The sequence below is a fragment of the Cyprinodon variegatus genome, unplaced genomic scaffold (assembly GCF_000732505.1).
Source record: "Cyprinodon variegatus isolate N-32 unplaced genomic scaffold, C_variegatus-1.0 Scaffold1236, whole genome shotgun sequence".
Classification (NCBI taxonomy): Eukaryota; Metazoa; Chordata; class Actinopteri; order Cyprinodontiformes; family Cyprinodontidae; genus Cyprinodon; species Cyprinodon variegatus.
Window position 1 is genome coordinate 127,101 of NW_015151689.1, and position 17,211 is coordinate 144,311.

Here is a 17,211-nt window from a genome sequence, read left to right on the forward strand (position 1 = left end):
CAGCCTTGAAGTAACAAATGCATGGACTAGTTTCTCAGCATCACCCCTGGAAAGGAGATTTCTAATGTTTGCAATGTTCCTCAGATGAAAGAGGGAACGTCAGGCATTATCAGATCTAAATTGTGAAGGTGTTACAGGGGCTTTATATCTGGTGTCATCAGATGCTCTTCCAGGACTGAATCCTGGAAACTCACTGACTGGATGCAGTCAGCTGGTTTTCCATTGATAAAAACTTTCAACCAGCCTGTCTGTGCTGCGAATCTGGGCTCTATAAACAGAATTGTAGAGTTTCCCACTGTTAGACTCACCATGATGACTCATTTGTAAAATTACCTGCAAAAAAAAAAAAAACAGTAATTGTTGTTATCAGTGGAAAAAGTCTTAGTCTTTTCATTGCGCCGTGACGTTATCTTCAGCTCTGTTTCAGGGATTCATTAGATGCCTGGTTGGTGGCTTCAGTAATTATTTTAAATATGTTTGAGATATTCATTTATTCCGGCTGATTCTGGCTGTAAAACGTCTCTAGGAGACACAGGAGAGGATCAGACACTATAAGCCGTCGCTGGCCTGCTGTTCACTTATGCGGAAACACATAAACTGCAGATTCTGCTGCTCTGCCTCATTATGTTATCAAGTTTACAAGCCGTAGAGACACAGATCCTCTCGTTAGGTAATTAAAGGTAGATAAAGTTTAACACTTCATCTCCCTTTCCAAGTTTACACTCTGGAAAGGGAGGCGAGTGTAAGGATGGAAAAGATGTCTGAGAAGTGAAAGGAGGTTGGAGGGTAGAGAGCAGAGCAGACGGGAGGCAGAGGAACATTAGAGATCGGAGGTAAAAGGGAGGCGATTCCAGCCGGAGAGGAAACCAGAGGGACATTTAGAAATCTGCATTTCTGACTCCTTTATGTTTCTGTGTGTTAGCTGCAAACGGCCGAAAGGTTTTCAGTCCACCGAAGGAAAGCAAGTAAAGCAGTTTTGAAGGTAAGAAAAAATCAGATATTATCCTGCTAAAATCAAGATTTAAATTTCTCTTAAAATCTATTTTTTCTTTAACAATTTACCAAATCAGTAAAATGATTTTAAAGGACAACCTTTGCTTTCTTATTTTCAAGCCCTTAGTGTCTAATTATCTGATTTTTAGGACAAACACACTGATCCCATTGGTAGATAAACTTATTTACCACAATTAAAGGGAAAATGCACAAATTTTAACATTTAATTAACTTATTTCAGATCAGTTTTTGCAGTGTATGATCAGATATAAATAAAGCATTTCCTTATCAGCAGCCATGAGACGTTGGTCCATGTTTTAGCAGCGGCGTTACTAAAAGATCTTTATTGCTAACTATATTAGCTTTCCACAGCAGAAAACATCTTCATGGTCTCTACCTGCTGCCTGTCTGCAGCCTGGGCTCTGGTGGACCTCCACCATAAAGATCATGCTGTTTCGGAGAGCTCTTCTGCAACCATCCACCTGCAGCCAGTTCCAGCACTTTGTCTCCCTGAAAGGAAACTTCCTGGAAAATGATGTACGTTTCTGGGTGGAGGCACAGAGATACAAGGTAAACCTGATCCAGAGTCTCCTGCTTTATTTTCCACCTTCCAGATATCAAAGGGTTTTTTTTTTAAAGTGTGTATATAGATTTCATCACTTGATGCTTTGTTTATCATCTGAATACAGGACCTCTATCATTCGCACAGCGATCTGGGCATCATCCAGCAGAAGATTTCCACAATAATCAGCTGCTTCATCAACTCCTCCGTGCCCCCCAGTCTCCAGATAGACATCCTTCCTGATCAGGCACAGCGCATCCTGGAGCAGCGGCAGCAGCCCGGCCCTTACATCTTCAGAGAGGCACAGGTACCGTTTCCTCTTGTGTTTGAACACAGTAGAAAAATAAAATATCTTATAATTCATGCTTTCTTTGTGCAAATGAAGATTTCAGTTTTTAGGGGACTGCTGAAGTTTTGGGATAAATTTCAACAGCTGAGGCGACAGGTGAGGAAAAAATGAAATCCAAAACAAGCTTTTAAGAAACAAGTTTAGAATGAAAAGATTACAAATAAGCCTGGATATTTTTGACAAAAGGAACTGGAGAGACATGAGGAGGTTAAGATGGACGATGATGAGCTGGAGGACATGGATGGAAAGAGTTTGCTGAGGCAACAAAGCCAGAACCTGATGACGCGCTCACAGCCGGTAAGAAGCTGCTTCCTGATCTTTAAAGTCGTAGGGAAGTCAATTTTAAATTTCAAATAATTATGGCTTAAACATGTATGTAAATGTAATCTTTATCAGACCATATTGTCCCAAAAGTTAGAAAATATCTATTCAAAAAAAAAAATCCTGTCTTAAAATCTGTGTTTTATTTTTTCATTATCTCATGCAGGCCAGTTAGTTCTACGTCAGCCTGAACACCTAAATTCAGCCAATCATGTATCAACGGTCATCTGTCAATCAAATTTTTCAGTCATACCATCTTGATTCATATGTCGCAGCTAATATACGCAACGGTTGAAATCAGAAATCAGAATCTTTTCCTTTCCCATTGAGTTCCGTCCCAGTGTTCACGGGGATGGATGTCTGTGTCTTCAGCAGGCGTAGAGCTAACAGAACTGGCAGCGTTGCGAGGCAAGGGCTCAAACATGTACGGCTGTAAGCCTTCTACACCAAACCAAGCTTCTGCCGCCCTGGCGTCCTCTTCCACAACATCTTCGTCCCGCTTTCCTCCTCTAAATAAAAAATGTATGCGGGGGAGACTCATCCACGACCTCCGACACTAAACTCTCCTCCTCCTGCATGTTTCCTCTGTCCATAGCGTTCCTTGACAGTGTCGTTTCTAAGTCACCAATTTAGTGCTACTTGGTCCCAATGGAATTTCCCATTGGAAACCTACTAGCACTAAGTTGCTAACTGGTTAGCAAGATGCTTCTGACAAACCAGCCATAACCAAACATGCTTGCGAACCTTCCACCTCAACAATCCTGCCCCCTTGATAAACTACCAATCACATTCACTTTATTCACGCGTGTAAAGTCCACTCAGAATTCGGAAATTCAACGGTTGGGGCCGTTTCCCTACGACTTTGAAGATAAGAAATCCTGCGACTCTTTCTCAGGAAAATAAGTGTAAAGTATGCATTTTAAATGTTTTTTTATTTTGTGTTTTTACCCCAAAGAGAAGGCTGTTAAATGATTTTATTATATGAGCTGGGTTTGTTTCTTTATGTTGGTAAAGCTTAATTTCATCATCATGGCTGCAGAGGTTTGGACATATCTAACAGCACCGATCCAAACTCTGCTAAAGAGTGGAGAGGATCAGGGCATAAAAACAGTGGGGGAAAAGCAATGCCATGTTGGTTTGATGGGAGGATGAAACGAGGTGAAATCACTTTAGGTTTCTCCTGTTAAGAGTTTTTCCTCTCCACTGTCGCTACAAGCATGCGTGGTGTGAGGGATTGCATTTGAGTCAATGAGTCGATGCAATCAACTGGATTTTGTTAGTTAGAAAAACTGGAAATAAGAAAAAAAATGTCTTAAATTAAGTGTATTTATCCTTAATCTGAGTAGGTAAATGAAAGTTTGCCAATGGAATGAGGATTTTTACTCTTAAAATAAGATAATTAGATAACATGCACTTGAAATAAGACAATACAATAGTTTTTTCTTGTTTTAAATGTAAATTGTCTTCTTCCATTGACAAATTATCTCTTTTACCTCCTCAATCCAAGAAAAAATGACTCATCTATATATAGATTTTTTCTCCCTCGGTCACATCTGTCCAAAGAAAATCCCAGATTCTGCTAAACTGAGAGTTTATCTGGAACGTCTTCCCTTCTTCACATACCTGAAAGGTTCAGGGTGGAAACCTTTCAAAGCTCCTAAAGATGCTAGATTTAAATAATCAACCAGAAAACTGGAGCAGAGGTCAAACATGTTAACAGATTGATTGATGGAAGCTATCTTTAAATCAAATCTGATCCCATTACATTTCCCTCCAGCCGCTGTGGTGCATGGCAGGTCTGAGCAGGAAGGAGGCGCTACTGAAGAAACCAATTCAGAGTGAGAGTTCCTCCCCCAGAAACTCTGGTTTGTATTTCACTTTTCTCCAGCATACTCTCCATCTATGGGGGGAAGTTTGTTCCATTATTGTCTTAAAGAACATGTTTTCTAAATAGAAAGGAGAGAAAAAAAAGCAATTTAGAAATGAAACTTTGAAACAGCGAAAGCCAAAAGTGGAATCTGGCTGCCGCTTTTGAAAAATGGCTGACACAGTCTCTGCCTCTAGGTGCTGCTAAATGAATTTTTATTTATTTATTTTTTTTTACAGGTTTTAAATTTTTATTCTAAATTCTGTTTTTTAAGTGAAGTTTTCTGAAGAGCAGTCTTTGTGTTTTCCAGAACACATTCTCTTTGTCTCTGGTGTTCAGGCTTCAGTCTGGAGCAAAGATGCTTTCCTATTGGTCTCTTTGATGTTAGCATCAACATTTTATTGGCCAAGAAGCGCTCATATGGGGCTTTAAAGTGAGGAGAATGTGGCTGTAAAACACACTTTGTAAAGAATGCAATTCGTTAAACTCAATCGGAGAACCTTAAACAAAAACGTTAAAAATAAAGATAAAATATTAAATAATATATGAGAAAACAACTGTTACTGTAAAAAAAAGTTTTCAAATTTTCATTTTTTTCTTGCAACAATTATGGAACATAATTTTACTCCATAATTATCAAACTGTAAAGATGCGTCTTCTCTTTGTTAACTTGTTAGAGTCCAGTGATGCACCTAAAAACCAAATGAGGAATAAATAAACAGACTGAATGAGCTCAGTGATTCGGTATCGCAGCTCTCCATGGAACCACAGTGGCTCCTTCTTTGTTAGACATGACAAACTAAAATGCAGGAACAGATGCTCATCACAGAAACTCTCTTCTGCTCAGACTCCTTTGCTGACTGCAGCATCAAGTCGGCGAGCAAAAAGCAAAACGATCGACTGCCATCAAAAATGTCCTCTAAGCAGTCCGGCAGAGAGTAGGTGAACAAGTGGATGACATCACCTGCAGCTTGAGTCGTTTTTCATTACCTCTGCCTTTGTTTTAAACACAGAAAGCATCAGATTTAGGTGAGACGAACGTTGGCATTAGGATGGAGGAAGAGCCTCACCGCCATCTGAGCTGGAGTGTAAACTGAGAGCAAAGCTGCAGCTGACGGCGTGATAAACAGTTTCCAGTCTGTAACCTCTACTGGTCCTGGCCCAGTCTGAGCCGACTGCTGTGAAAGTGGAGATGTTCGTGTTTTAGCTCCTCTAGAAATAAAGAAACATTTCAGGTTAATGTGATTTGTCTTTATTATTAAAAGTGTTTCCAGGGTTTAGACTTACAGAAAACATTTCATACAATATAAAAAGCAACATGTTTGCATCAGTAGGGTTTGGCATGAACACTGGGAACAAACCGGCTCTATTCAAACATCTAAAACTTTTGGTCAACAGCTGGTATCTCTAGAATCTATCAGCCTGGAAAATATTGCACTTTTTAAAATTGGCATGAGACAATTTTCAGAGTGTAAACAGAAAGCGCCGGTCCTGCAGAGCGAAGCATTTCATCGAGAACGGGACGTAGACCCGATGCATCTGCTGTAGTGTTCAATACTCTGCAGGCTCACATTTATATATCAGAATAAAAGGTTTTTATCTCTAAGGCATGAGTGACCAGTTAGACTTAAATAACAAGATAACATCCAAAAGTTTTATTTAGAAAATAAACAGATGTAGTTTTTTTTTTTAAGGCAAACATTACATTTTAAGCACAGGTCAGACTTTAATGTTCATAATCTCTCCTCCTCAGTGGAATCCGATGCGTAAAGCTTTATTCTTCACTATGGTGAACTTACTAACAAACACTTTGGCGGAAGCAGGATCCACCAGATAGCGGTAGCACTTGGTGACAGACGGCGGCGGTTCTGCGATGGTCACTGGAGGCTGAAGCTGGAGCGAAGCGGCGGAAGGCGAGAGGAACTGGGAGCTTCGAATCACATAATCCAGCAGGCGCTGGTACTGCTGCTCTGACAGACGCTCCCGAACACCATCGCTCTGCAGATGGACGGATGAATGTTAGCTCTGACAGCTGAACGTTAAGGATGTTGTCATGACAACATATTGGTCTCAGATGATCTCGGTTTAAATAATCAGGGAGGAGTCCTAAGGGAAGAGGGAAGCTGCTGCTTTTTAAAACGGCATTAAACTATTTTTAAAACCCATCACTTTTACATTCGCCGCATCGCTGATAATGACCAACTAACCAGCAGTGAATATCTCACCATCAGGGACAAACTCTCACAATCTTCATTTAGTATCAATCAAAATTAGACCAAAGCTGAGGGCTAGTTAGAAGATAAATTAAAACAATCATTTTTAAATTGGACTTTTACTCAGAACAAATAGTGCTTCACACTAAATAAAACGAAATAATTAAGGGTAATGAGCCACCAGGGGCGCTAGACCTGTAACTTCCAGGTTTAGATCATCTCTGCTGCCAAATTAAACAAACCGTGTCTCTGAGTGTCTTGGAATCTGCTATCAGGCCCCTTTAGCCAGGACCCGACACAAATAATGATAGCATACAATACAGCCTTTAAAAAATATATATTAGACCTGTTTTTAGTTTTACATATCTACAATGAGTTTATATCGCAAAGAAACCAATTCAGTTGATGACATCATCACTACTCATGCATTACATTGGGGACAAACCTCACGCGTCAAATTAACAGTCCAAGTGTTAAAGGACAGATCTTTTAAGGTGGATAATCAAAACAGAAATTACGTTTCTTATTCTTCATAAAGGTTGTTGGCTTCTGGTAAAATCCCAGCCGATGGAAACATAACAGCTTCAATTCTGGATAAATAAAGTTCTCATAAAGCTGAATACCGTGAATAATCTGGATCAGTTTAAGACAGCAGCTTTGGTCTCTGTTTCTCCTGGATGTCACAGATCTACAGCAGCTAGAACCCCTTTAAACATTTCAACAGAAGGTTTTGAAATCCTGAACTGTTCCAAACTGGGATCAAACCCAGTTCTCATCTACAGTTCAGATGCTTTTAAACAATCAAACTCTTCCTCACAATCACACTTTAAATACTTTTCTATTTTTCCTGTTATAAGCAGTCAGATTAAAATCTGAAGGATCTTTCTAAGAATTGACATCCATTGACCACCAGGTGGTGCTGTGCAGCTCACCTCAGAGTCGCTGCTAACCGTCTGCTGCTGTAAGGTGAGGGTGAGCTGGCCCTGCTGCTCCGGCTCCTGCTGACACTCCACCTGCGCAACATGAGAGGTTAGATCTTCCCCAGAAGGCGAGCGGAGCTCAGAGCGGAGCCACGTTCCTTTACCTCAGTGATGGGAAAGGCCTGCTGCTGGGTGTCCTCACACAGGCTGACCACAAACAGCACCTCAGAGGTGAGCAGCAGGCAGCCGGCGTGCTCCTGCCCCGACCCACTCACGATAGTCACCTCCAGGGCCATGTGGAGCTCCGGGCGACCCAGAGACTGCAGCATCTTCCTGTTGTCACACCCAGGAACACATCGTGCTGATTAAAACACTCATATTTTCCATTTAGTTAGAAAGTACGCCTCCTAAACACAGATGATGGCGAGCCAAACATCTGATATCGCTCCCGCTTCCTGACGTGTTACGGACGCAGGAAGGGGGACCCACTAGCCTTCATCCGTCCTCTAATTTAGTCGATTTTTCATCTCTGTGTGACATGGCGCTCAGCTCCGCCATGTTTCTCTGACAGTGTTTACTTTGGGTGGCAGGTGCTCACAGATGTTGAAACGAGCGCTGCTCGGGTCTGCTCAGCATTACAGCTCTCAGACGTATGGACTACCTGCTGCTGTAAAAGTGGGTGATGAATGCTCGATGGAAGCCAGTTTGACGGCTCCGCGGTTCAAATAAAATACTAGAGGACATCAGATGTTTATATAAACACACCGCTAAGCCGCTCTGCTGATGACAGCTGGAGAGGAATGTTTCCATGTATCGACAACATGGACTGTTTGATAGCTATGGAAACTAAACCCATCCCTTCAGAAAACTTAAAAAAAGCTTTTTTTCTGTTTTTTTTCTGTGTAAAAATATCCCTCATAAATCTTAAGTGTTTCTGCTACTGCTTGGAAAATCAGCTTTCAGAAGAAGTCAGCGAACAGATAACTGGATCGGTATTAAACCCCCATAATCCAGCAACTTTTAAGCAACTCCAGCTCATTACCATAATGATAAAGACGACCACCTATGAACGGTTGAACAGCTCATGGCTCTGGCTGAGTGCTTATAAAAACCTTTTAACACGGCTGGATGAGAACAGGGGGTAAGAGTGGCTACCATGTGTGGGATTCAAAAAATATCAAGTAAACCAAACAGTGGAAATGACGATGGGTGAGGGAGGAAAATACATCATTTCCTGGAGAGAAACCAAGAACAGCTCAGAGTCATGCCCCACTTAGAATAAAGAGCAGAGCGACAGTAAAGATGTGGATGTTTAAAAACAGCGACTGCTTCAGGGTCATACCAGACATATTTCAGGTGGCTGTTGGAGGCCTGAGCAGACCTCTCCTCTGCAGGCAGGTAGAGCTGTTTGGGAAGCTGCCACAGACCTGCTCCATGGAGAATCCCTGAACACAGCAAGGAGGGTTAGCATCAGTGCACAAGTTTCACATTGGTACATTTTTACACACATTTAAAAAGCTCTGGTTACGGTGGTTTAACTTCAGCATGAATTCAGTTTATTTAAAATGTTAAAGAGCAATCTGTGTTTTTGTGGAGTCCCTCAGGGTTCTATCCTTGCTCCTATACGGTTCATACTTTATATTCTTCCTCTTTGTCAACTTTTTGCGAAGCATAGCGTCTTCTATCATCTTTATGCCCATAAGGAAGCCTCGCAATAGCTCCCTGACACTCTTACTTTGTTTGGCTTAAAACCTCTTAAGTTTCAAAGGAAGCGAAACATTTTAAACTCCAAATAGAAATCGATGCAGTCCTTAAAGCCTTTCATCATCTCAGCCTCTAATCCAAACCTAAACAGTTTTTTTTTTATCTTTTAAGAATCTTGAGCAGAACATCCAGGCTTTCATTTCGATTACTGCAATAATTTTTTTATGGGAATAAACCGAAACACACTTTACCACCTGCAGTTGGTCCAGCACTCTGCGGCATGGCTCTTAACGGGATTCGAAAATCCAAAGCACATTTTAACTATTCTGCATCTGGATTTCAAGGTCGTGTTGTTTTTAAAGCTTTAAAGGGGTGATAGAATGATTCTATAGGGTATTTGGTGCTGGTCCTTAAGGTCTCTGAATAGGGTGTGTAACATTGGTTGGGCTGAAAATGGCATATTTGCTGTTCTATGAGCCCTAATGCAGCCTGGTTAAAAACCCTAGAATGAAACAACAGGTTTTCCTCCTTTTATGGTATGATCATGAATATTTAGATGAGCTGTGCTCTGATTGGTTGGTTTACAACGAGCGAAGCTGCTGAGCAAAGACGCATCATAGCAACAAGCACTCACTCACTGAAACATCCAAATAGTTGATATGGTAGGGTGACCAGACGTCCTCTTTTTCCCAGACATGTCCTACTTTTCATAACTAAAAAAATGTCCGGGGGGAATATCACAATCTTCCGGGATTTTGGTCGACTACAGTGCAGCACGTAGTTGAAACACACCGGGCATTCAAACCCTTGTTTGATGCTTGTTGGTGAACAACCCTCAGGTGCACTACTGCCACCAACTGGTGAGGAATATAACAGGATGTCGATTTTGTACTTGAAGTTTTGCAAAGTTGTAACTTTAAATCTTAAATTGACCCTGGTTTTTATTGCTGGTTATCTCACCCCGTATTTGCTTCCCAGTATTAGAGTACATGTGATTCATTGTAATGCGTTTGCCTTGATTTGAGCAGCACAGTGTTATTTAAAAGTGCTCCAGATGCAAAGTGGATTGGACAGCCCATATGCCCACTCAGAGTCATGCGGTCAGTTCTCTTTCAGCTTGCTTTATGTCAGCACTGCAGCAACAAGCCGGTGAGGTCACCCAATAGTCCGAGCTGATCCTTAAAGAAAACAGCGGACTCCATTACTGATGTCACAGCGGCGATACCCTGGCTGTTTGCAATGTTTTAGTGGGACTAGAATAACAACTTAGTAGATGATTCTTTGTGTCAGCTTCTGCACCTTTTAGCAGCAGCTCTGTGTGAGTGTGTGTATTGAAGTTTGTTTTCATGCGTTGTAATCTGTTGAGCTCAGAGGGTCAGGCAGATTAGAGCCAGGCTCCGGGGAGGAATCGCTCTTATATGGAGCTGTTCACCTCATTGGCGGTTTATGTGCTGAAGCCAGGACTTGTTAGCGCCAACACACACCAGCCACTGACCCTCACTCAAACCCTGCTCTCTAATAAAACACTAAGTAACTCCAGAGAGCGAAGCCGCCTGGACCAACCAGTGTTTGTGCATGTATGATTAGGCACATAAGCGTGTGTGTCGGGGGTCTTTCGGCAGCTCTCTCCAGGGTCCAGCTTTAATAAACACTTGCCTCCTGTGTGAGGCTGAGATGTGAGCGAAGGAGGGACTATCGGCTCGCTGACGGATTCGTGATTTTCCTGACATGCTAATTCGGACGTGTTTATTATTGCCTCGGGCTCCTCAGAACATTTTACATAATTCGCATATCTGGAGCTTGGCTAAATAAATTGTTCCAGGGCCAAACTTCACTTTGCAGCCGAATGTGTGGTCCAAAAAAACAGCAGTTTTTTCATTTATATAACAGGAGGGAAATTCAGCCGTAAGTTATTACTGTATACTGTATAACTATAAGTGAAAATAACACAGAAAGACTTCAATTAAGAGCAGAAAGTGACTCAGTCTGAACGTGGATCTAGCTATTCTAACTCTATGAATCCTGTTTCTACACTTCTAAGTCTAATTTTTCTTTTTAGGGCTTTCAGCTCAAAGTTGCACAAATTGCCAAGGCGGCGCATTTCACTCTAGTTAGCTTCATATTCCTCTTCTACTTGTTTGGCTTCCGGATAGACGAGTCAGAGTAGCGCCATCTCACTGCAGAGCTGAGTCCCACGTGCTTTTTAGATGTACAGTGTGAGCAGGTAGATCGCATCAAAGCGTCAGGCCCCACATTGTGAGCTGTGAACTCACACTGTACGACAACCCTGCAGTTTCGTGGTACAGTGTGAGCTGTAGCTGCATGCAACGATTGAAAAAAATAGCACAGTATACACTTAAAGGTGTTTTTCCTCTCCACTGTCGCTGTATGCATTTTCACGATGAATTTTGGCCTATGTGTACGATTTTATTTATTTGATGATTTATTTTAAGTATTGAACTTATCTGCCTCACCGTATCCAGTCTGGGACACGAGTTCAGCGGCTCCTCCAATGGGCTTAGTGAACACGCCCACAATCCCCTTCCCCACTCCAGAGATGACCCCCTTCGCTTTGCTCCCAGCTGAGCTTTGCACCTCCCAGCTCCTCTGGAAGTTTTGCATGGGCTGGTCCACGATGCCCGCTACGGCTCCTGCAAGAACAAGAAAAAAACTCTTTGATCTTTTATGAACTGAAACCTTTTCAAATTGCGTTTGACAGATTGCTTCGTCTTCAATTAAAAAAAAAATACAAACGCTGAAGTAAAGAGAATGTTATCTATAAAACGCAGTTTCAAAAGAATGCAATTTGTTAAACTCAACTCTGAAAAAGTGTATTTGGAAAAAAATTACTTTAAAAACATTTGATCACAAAAATAATTTGAAAAAGAAATAATCTGAGAAAACAGCAAAGTTATGCTTAAAAAAGATTTTTGATCATGTTTCATTTCTGGATTACATATTTTTCAAATTTCCATAAGGCGGGTTCTTTTCTGACAACAATAATGGAAGAAAATTCACTCCATATGGTTTCATGTCTGAGGAGTCATCCTGATTGGACCTCGGGGGCTTTAACAGATAGAAGCTTTATTTGACGACGATGGCAGCACAGCGTGTTAATTTGTGGCTCTGATTTGGGTTTCAGTGTTTATCCGCTCCCACTGCACTCTGTAACACATGTGCTGCTGTGTTTTATTGGACAGCGGGGAGAAAATGTTCTTCTCTGGTTTGGGTGACCTAATGCTGCAGCAGGGGGGCAATGGAAAATAACTAGCTGAACCAAAAAAATGCCTTTCTCAGTATTGATGCTGAGCGGCCACAAACGTCAAGACAGAAAAACACGCTGGTTGAAAGAAAAGCATGGGAACCTGTCCCTGTGTCCGCATACCTAACAAGCTTATCCCGAGTCGGGACAGACCCTGTCTCAGTCCGTCCCCCAGGCTCTCCGGTAGCTGCCGTCTCCACTCCTCCTGCCTGGTGTAGTGCTCTTCGTCCAGGGACAGGCGGTCCATGTTCCTCGCCAGGCTAGTGGCTAAGTTAGTGATGGATGTCAGGGTGCCTGGAGGGAACATTTACTTTCAACATTTAGTGTTTGCAGGAATTTAAGAAATGAAAGAGAGTTAGAGGACTTATGGTTTTAGTTCATAGCAAATCCGATTATCTACCAAAAAACTAAAGCTAAATTACAAAAATATGCACAGAGTCCAAATGAATAAATGTGTCCTGACCCAAATACAGAAGCTAAAGTTATGTGGATCTCTTTGAAATTTAAAAAGAAACTAAATCAAAAAAAAAAGGAGAAAAAGAACTGAGAAGATATTTTTTATCACCTTTTGAGATGTGTTTAACAAAAGACGTGGTCCCTCTGGACACCCCACTGACAAAGGCCCCAGGCCCTCGCGTCAGGCCCTCGTATGGAAGGCGGAAGAAGTCGGATACGCCGTTCCCAATGCTGCGCACCAGGCTGGCGGGACTTCCAAGGATCTCTAGAGATCCCACGACCCAACCTGAGACGGAGAGCAGAGCAGAAAGCAATCAGTTCCGCCTGAGTCTATTAAACAACCTGAGAGGGTTTAGTTTAACCCTAAAATCAGAGAAAATCAGCTGGAAACAGAGCGCCTGTTCAAATTCCCATCCTGGTCATGGCAACAACAAAAAAAAAGCTTAAATCAGAGGCAACCAGACGTTTGCTCAGTTTCCTGAAGCACTTTGGCAACTCTCTTGACTCGCACCAGAACAATCTGTAGTTGGAACGCTAATGTTTTGAAGAGACATGGAGGCCCATCCTTCTAAGTCTTTTGTAGTTATGGGTTTTGCATTTGGCTAAGAATGACTGAGCTCCAGGATCCCCCCATCGTTCAGTTATTGGTTTCCTCTTTTAACCAAAATGGCTTCTTTCAAACCATCAGTCCTCTCTGTCAAAAATCTGAACATTTTGGTTGTCAAAGAGGTCATTTGATGAGAAGCAAGTGTAGAGCTGAAATGTACTCTCCTATGCTGTGCGATGCATTTGTGTAGTTGTTGTTGCTTTTCTCTGATACAGGAGTAGGATAATTCCTCCTGGATATGCTATATTTATAGAAAATCCTTGCAGATTTTTTAAGCTAAACTGTAAGCATAAACAACACTTTCTAGTGACTCTTCAAAAAGTGAGCCACAATCCTCCTGTTGGTGGATCATTTTACTTACCAGCTCAAATAAAGCCCATTTCAAGAAATATAACAGTGCCTGTTCAGCACCTTCAGTGTGGAGGAAATTGCAGAGGCTAAAGGTTAGTTACTTTCTGTAACAGTAGGGTCTTAATGAACAAAACCAAAATAAATCAAAGAGATGCCTGGAGTTCATGTAAGCTGAAAAAGAGCAAGAGCAGAGTGCTGCTATAGGCTTACACTGCTGGAGGACATAGGGACCCCTTTACATCATTCTGCTTCATTCTATCTCTATTCTCTAATTCTGCAGAATCTATTAGTTCAATCTCTAACGTTCTGCTCTCTCTGCTTTCTCTCATCATAGTAGCTTCATCTGGTCTGTTCCTGTTTGGCTGTGACTCCATCCTGGAGAGAAATATCAGCTGTGCTGCTGCCATCAACACCTTTGTTTGGCCTGTTTTTTCAGTGTAGTCCTGTTTCTCTTACTGTGATTAACTGTATGTGCACTCTGTCATCCGGTTAAAAGGGAGTTTTCTTCCCCACTGTCGCTACAAACATGCTTAGTATGAGTGACTGCTGTGGGTTGATGCAATCAACTGGTTTTCCTTAGATAGAAGACTTTGAACCTATCTTGGTTGAATTGTCTCTCTAATGTGCTTTGAGATGACAAGATGTGTTGTGATTTGGCGCTATATAAATAAACTGCATTGAATTGAATATATTACAAGCCAAAGTAAAACATAAATAAAGCAGTTTCTTGGGTTTGTTTTTTTTTTTTTTTTTACATCTTTTTGTTCTACAAAGATAGAAAACTGGAACAGCAGGACCATGAGGAACAAAAACCTGGAGATTAAAAATCCTCCACGTTATTCTTGGTGCATATTTTCCTCATCCTCGTGGATTTTTTTCATTCCCAGTCATCCCCAAATGGGTTTCTTAAGCCAAAACATTTCCTCACAGTCAGTAAACCTGGAAAACCTGGACTCTGGACAAATATCTAAATTTTAAATAACAGGAGGCTCAATTATGCAATAAAGGATCATTTTCAAATCAAATTCAGCTGTAGCGTTTCGAACTTCTGACACAAGTTTTGAATCCAGCAGAAAAGAAATCCATCTCCAACATTTCCTGTTGGATGAGGATACCATGTGCGTGCCTTTTAAAAAAAAACCCTCCTTTACCATCCTCCTCTTGCCAAAAACAATTTGAAGTAATCATTCTAAATGCTTATCTCAGGAATACAAAGAACTAGAAAACCTTTCACGCATAAAGCTACACCTGCATGTAATCATGCGAGGGCCGCCCTGAGATTTACGGCCTCCTACTATCTCACCTCCCTCATTCATCCAGAAGAGTCCCGCTCAGATGGCACGGCTCGCTGATATTTATGCTCTGAGAACTGCATCGCAAAAATCAAGCAGCCATTTCTCAAGACGCCAGGCCCCTGCTCTGCCCTGCTCCTCTGTCAATTTGTGCTGGAGTGATGGATTCTAATGGGAGGAAACCAAATCCGGTGGGAACCAGTGGTCCTGCCTGCTTTATAGGGGCTCAAGAGTTGTGGTTTTGCTAAAGTGAAAAGTCAAACAGAAAACACTGTTTAGAGGGCTGATCGTTGCTAATAAACACGCACATGGACACTTTTGGTGCGTCAGAAGATTCCAGCGTTCTGGAAGGCTTTTATGTTCTCGCAGGCTGGAGCGTGTGATGTGAGATCACTGTGTTCTCCTCTTAATCAGCATCAGAGTGCAATGCCATCACAGCCTGCCTGTCTTTGATGACTCCAGGAGAAGACGCCAGTGAGGTGATGTGCTGAAATACGAGCAGAAATAAGGGCTCTAATGACAGACAGCAGGGAAGAAGGCGTGCTGCTGCAGCAGTCATTTCTGACGGGGATAAATCACACCATGTGTGGGAGGCTCTGACTGGACAGCAGTACGGGTCCCAAGATGTCTACTTACACTTGATCTTCAAACGAATGACCAACCATGACTCAGCAGCTGACAGTAAATCAGGACTGAGGAACAAAGCAAAGTCAATCTGATACTGTGACAAACCCAGAGAGACCCACCGGCTCTGAAGAGCGCTCCAGCGGCGTAGTGCATGGCGAGCGCGTGAACCAGCTGTCTGCCGGTGGTGAAGAGCGGCCCTCGTTCAAACACAGAGAAAGACAAGGGCGTGTGGTCGGAGGCGATGTACAGCTTCAGGGAGGCGTGGATGCTGACCAGCAGCTGGACCGGCTGGATAGTGAGTCTCTGCAGCCGCACCGGGTGGACCAGCGCCTGGACGGACTGAACCACCTGGAGACAGAAGATATGACGAGCATCACAGTTTAGTCCCGCCCCTCTGGAGAACATGGCTGCTCTCCTTAAGGTTGACATAAACCTGAGGTGTTATGAGACAAAGAGAGGCAGCAGCAGAGGAGGCTGGATGAGCAGCCCACCTGTTCAGGGAGAATCAGAGGCTCTCTCTCCTTTCTCCACTCCTCTGGCCGGCTGGGGATGTACGTGTCAAACAGGGTCTTAATGTAGTAAACAAAGGTGTCCTCGATGTAGACTCTGGCAGGCTGGAGCTGGAAATTCACCTGAAGTGAAAACAAAGATATCACAGCTTAATCATTTACAAATAAAACAAAGAAATATTAACAGAACTATTTCTCACAGTGAGAAAGACTAATTTAATGCAAATATATTGTTTTATACAATGTTTCCTGTAATAAATAGAAATAGAATTTGGACTCTGATTGCAACACAAACTTCCATCTATTCATTGCATCTTGTCTGTGTCTCTGGCCGTGAAGCAGAAGAAGGTTTAAATGGATGCAGCACTTTCAGACAGAGACGGAGCAGATGACCTGTTTCTCTGGATCCCAGGAGAAACTTGGCTGTTTTGCAGGTTTGTTAAACAACATCAGGAAATTAGCAGCTTCGTAAAGAGCGAGGAGCTCAGCAGACAGAGCTGAGAGAAAGTTTAATCTGTCTATACAGGCTCATCAGCAGATGCCTATTCCTCCAACAGCAATCAGATCAGAGATTTTACAGAGCGGTGGGGGAGCTGGAGTACCCAGAGTGAATTCACACACGTGCAGGGAGAGCATCAGGTGCATCAGATGACCTTCTAACTGCCAGGCAACAACGTTAATAATTCCAAAGCTGTGGACTCTGCTGTTCAATCCATCACCCGAAAAATGTAAACATTAGAGCCCAACTGGGAATCTGCCAAAAGACCTAAAATGACCTAAACTACTAAATGCTAAAATGAAGACTGCTAGAGCATTTTTCATGGGGCCTGTGGTGTCTCTGTAGTTAGAGGATCAGATGAGAGCCAACGGGCCTTTAACAGGTCTAACCACGAGTCTCGCCTTTTTTTGAAAGGGGGGCAAAAAATAGATGAACTATTGAGAGAAAACCACAACAAATGATAGTTTGCAACAACCAAAGTCTGGGGAACATCAAACACCTCAAAGAAGGTAGTTGGTAGAAACATAGTGGTGGCAGCAGAATGCTAAGGGAGTGCCTCTCTTCAGAGCTGATGGACTAAAATAATGTTCAGTCCTAAAAGAAACAAACCCCCTCCCTCAGTCTATTCCTTCCTTCCTTCCTTCCTTACTCAGTCTATTCCTTCCTTCCTTCCTTCCTT

At 42.3% G+C, this 17,211-nt stretch overlaps 2 protein-coding genes across 2 annotated transcripts in view; one reads left to right on the forward strand and one right to left on the reverse strand.

Moving 5' to 3' along the window:
* rgs22 (regulator of G-protein signaling 22) overlaps window positions 1-5,241 on the forward strand; it is a 21,630-nt gene extending 16,389 nt beyond the window's left edge. Inside the window, exons 13-20 of the mRNA XM_015401598.1 lie at window positions 923-982; window positions 1,366-1,563; window positions 1,683-1,862; window positions 1,941-2,000; window positions 2,091-2,201; window positions 4,003-4,090; window positions 4,940-5,030; window positions 5,106-5,241. Of these exons, the coding sequence (XP_015257084.1) occupies window positions 923-982; window positions 1,366-1,563; window positions 1,683-1,862; window positions 1,941-2,000; window positions 2,091-2,201; window positions 4,003-4,090; window positions 4,940-5,030; window positions 5,106-5,121 (804 nt within the window). The 3' untranslated portion in view covers window positions 5,122-5,241. The remainder of the gene's footprint in view (window positions 1-922; window positions 983-1,365; window positions 1,564-1,682; window positions 1,863-1,940; window positions 2,001-2,090; window positions 2,202-4,002; window positions 4,091-4,939; window positions 5,031-5,105) is intronic.
* A 420-nt stretch (window positions 5,242-5,661) lies between these two features.
* Window positions 5,662-17,211, reverse strand: part of LOC107102343 (vacuolar protein sorting-associated protein 13B-like) — a 29,632-nt gene continuing 18,082 nt past the window's right edge. Inside the window, exons 10-18 of the mRNA XM_015401601.1 lie at window positions 16,016-16,156; window positions 15,644-15,872; window positions 12,757-12,933; window positions 12,315-12,485; window positions 11,404-11,580; window positions 8,568-8,670; window positions 7,390-7,558; window positions 7,238-7,318; window positions 5,662-6,090 (exon numbers count right to left, since the gene is read on the reverse strand). Of these exons, the coding sequence (XP_015257087.1) occupies window positions 5,842-6,090; window positions 7,238-7,318; window positions 7,390-7,558; window positions 8,568-8,670; window positions 11,404-11,580; window positions 12,315-12,485; window positions 12,757-12,933; window positions 15,644-15,872; window positions 16,016-16,156 (1,497 nt within the window). The 3' untranslated portion in view covers window positions 5,662-5,841. The remainder of the gene's footprint in view (window positions 6,091-7,237; window positions 7,319-7,389; window positions 7,559-8,567; window positions 8,671-11,403; window positions 11,581-12,314; window positions 12,486-12,756; window positions 12,934-15,643; window positions 15,873-16,015; window positions 16,157-17,211) is intronic.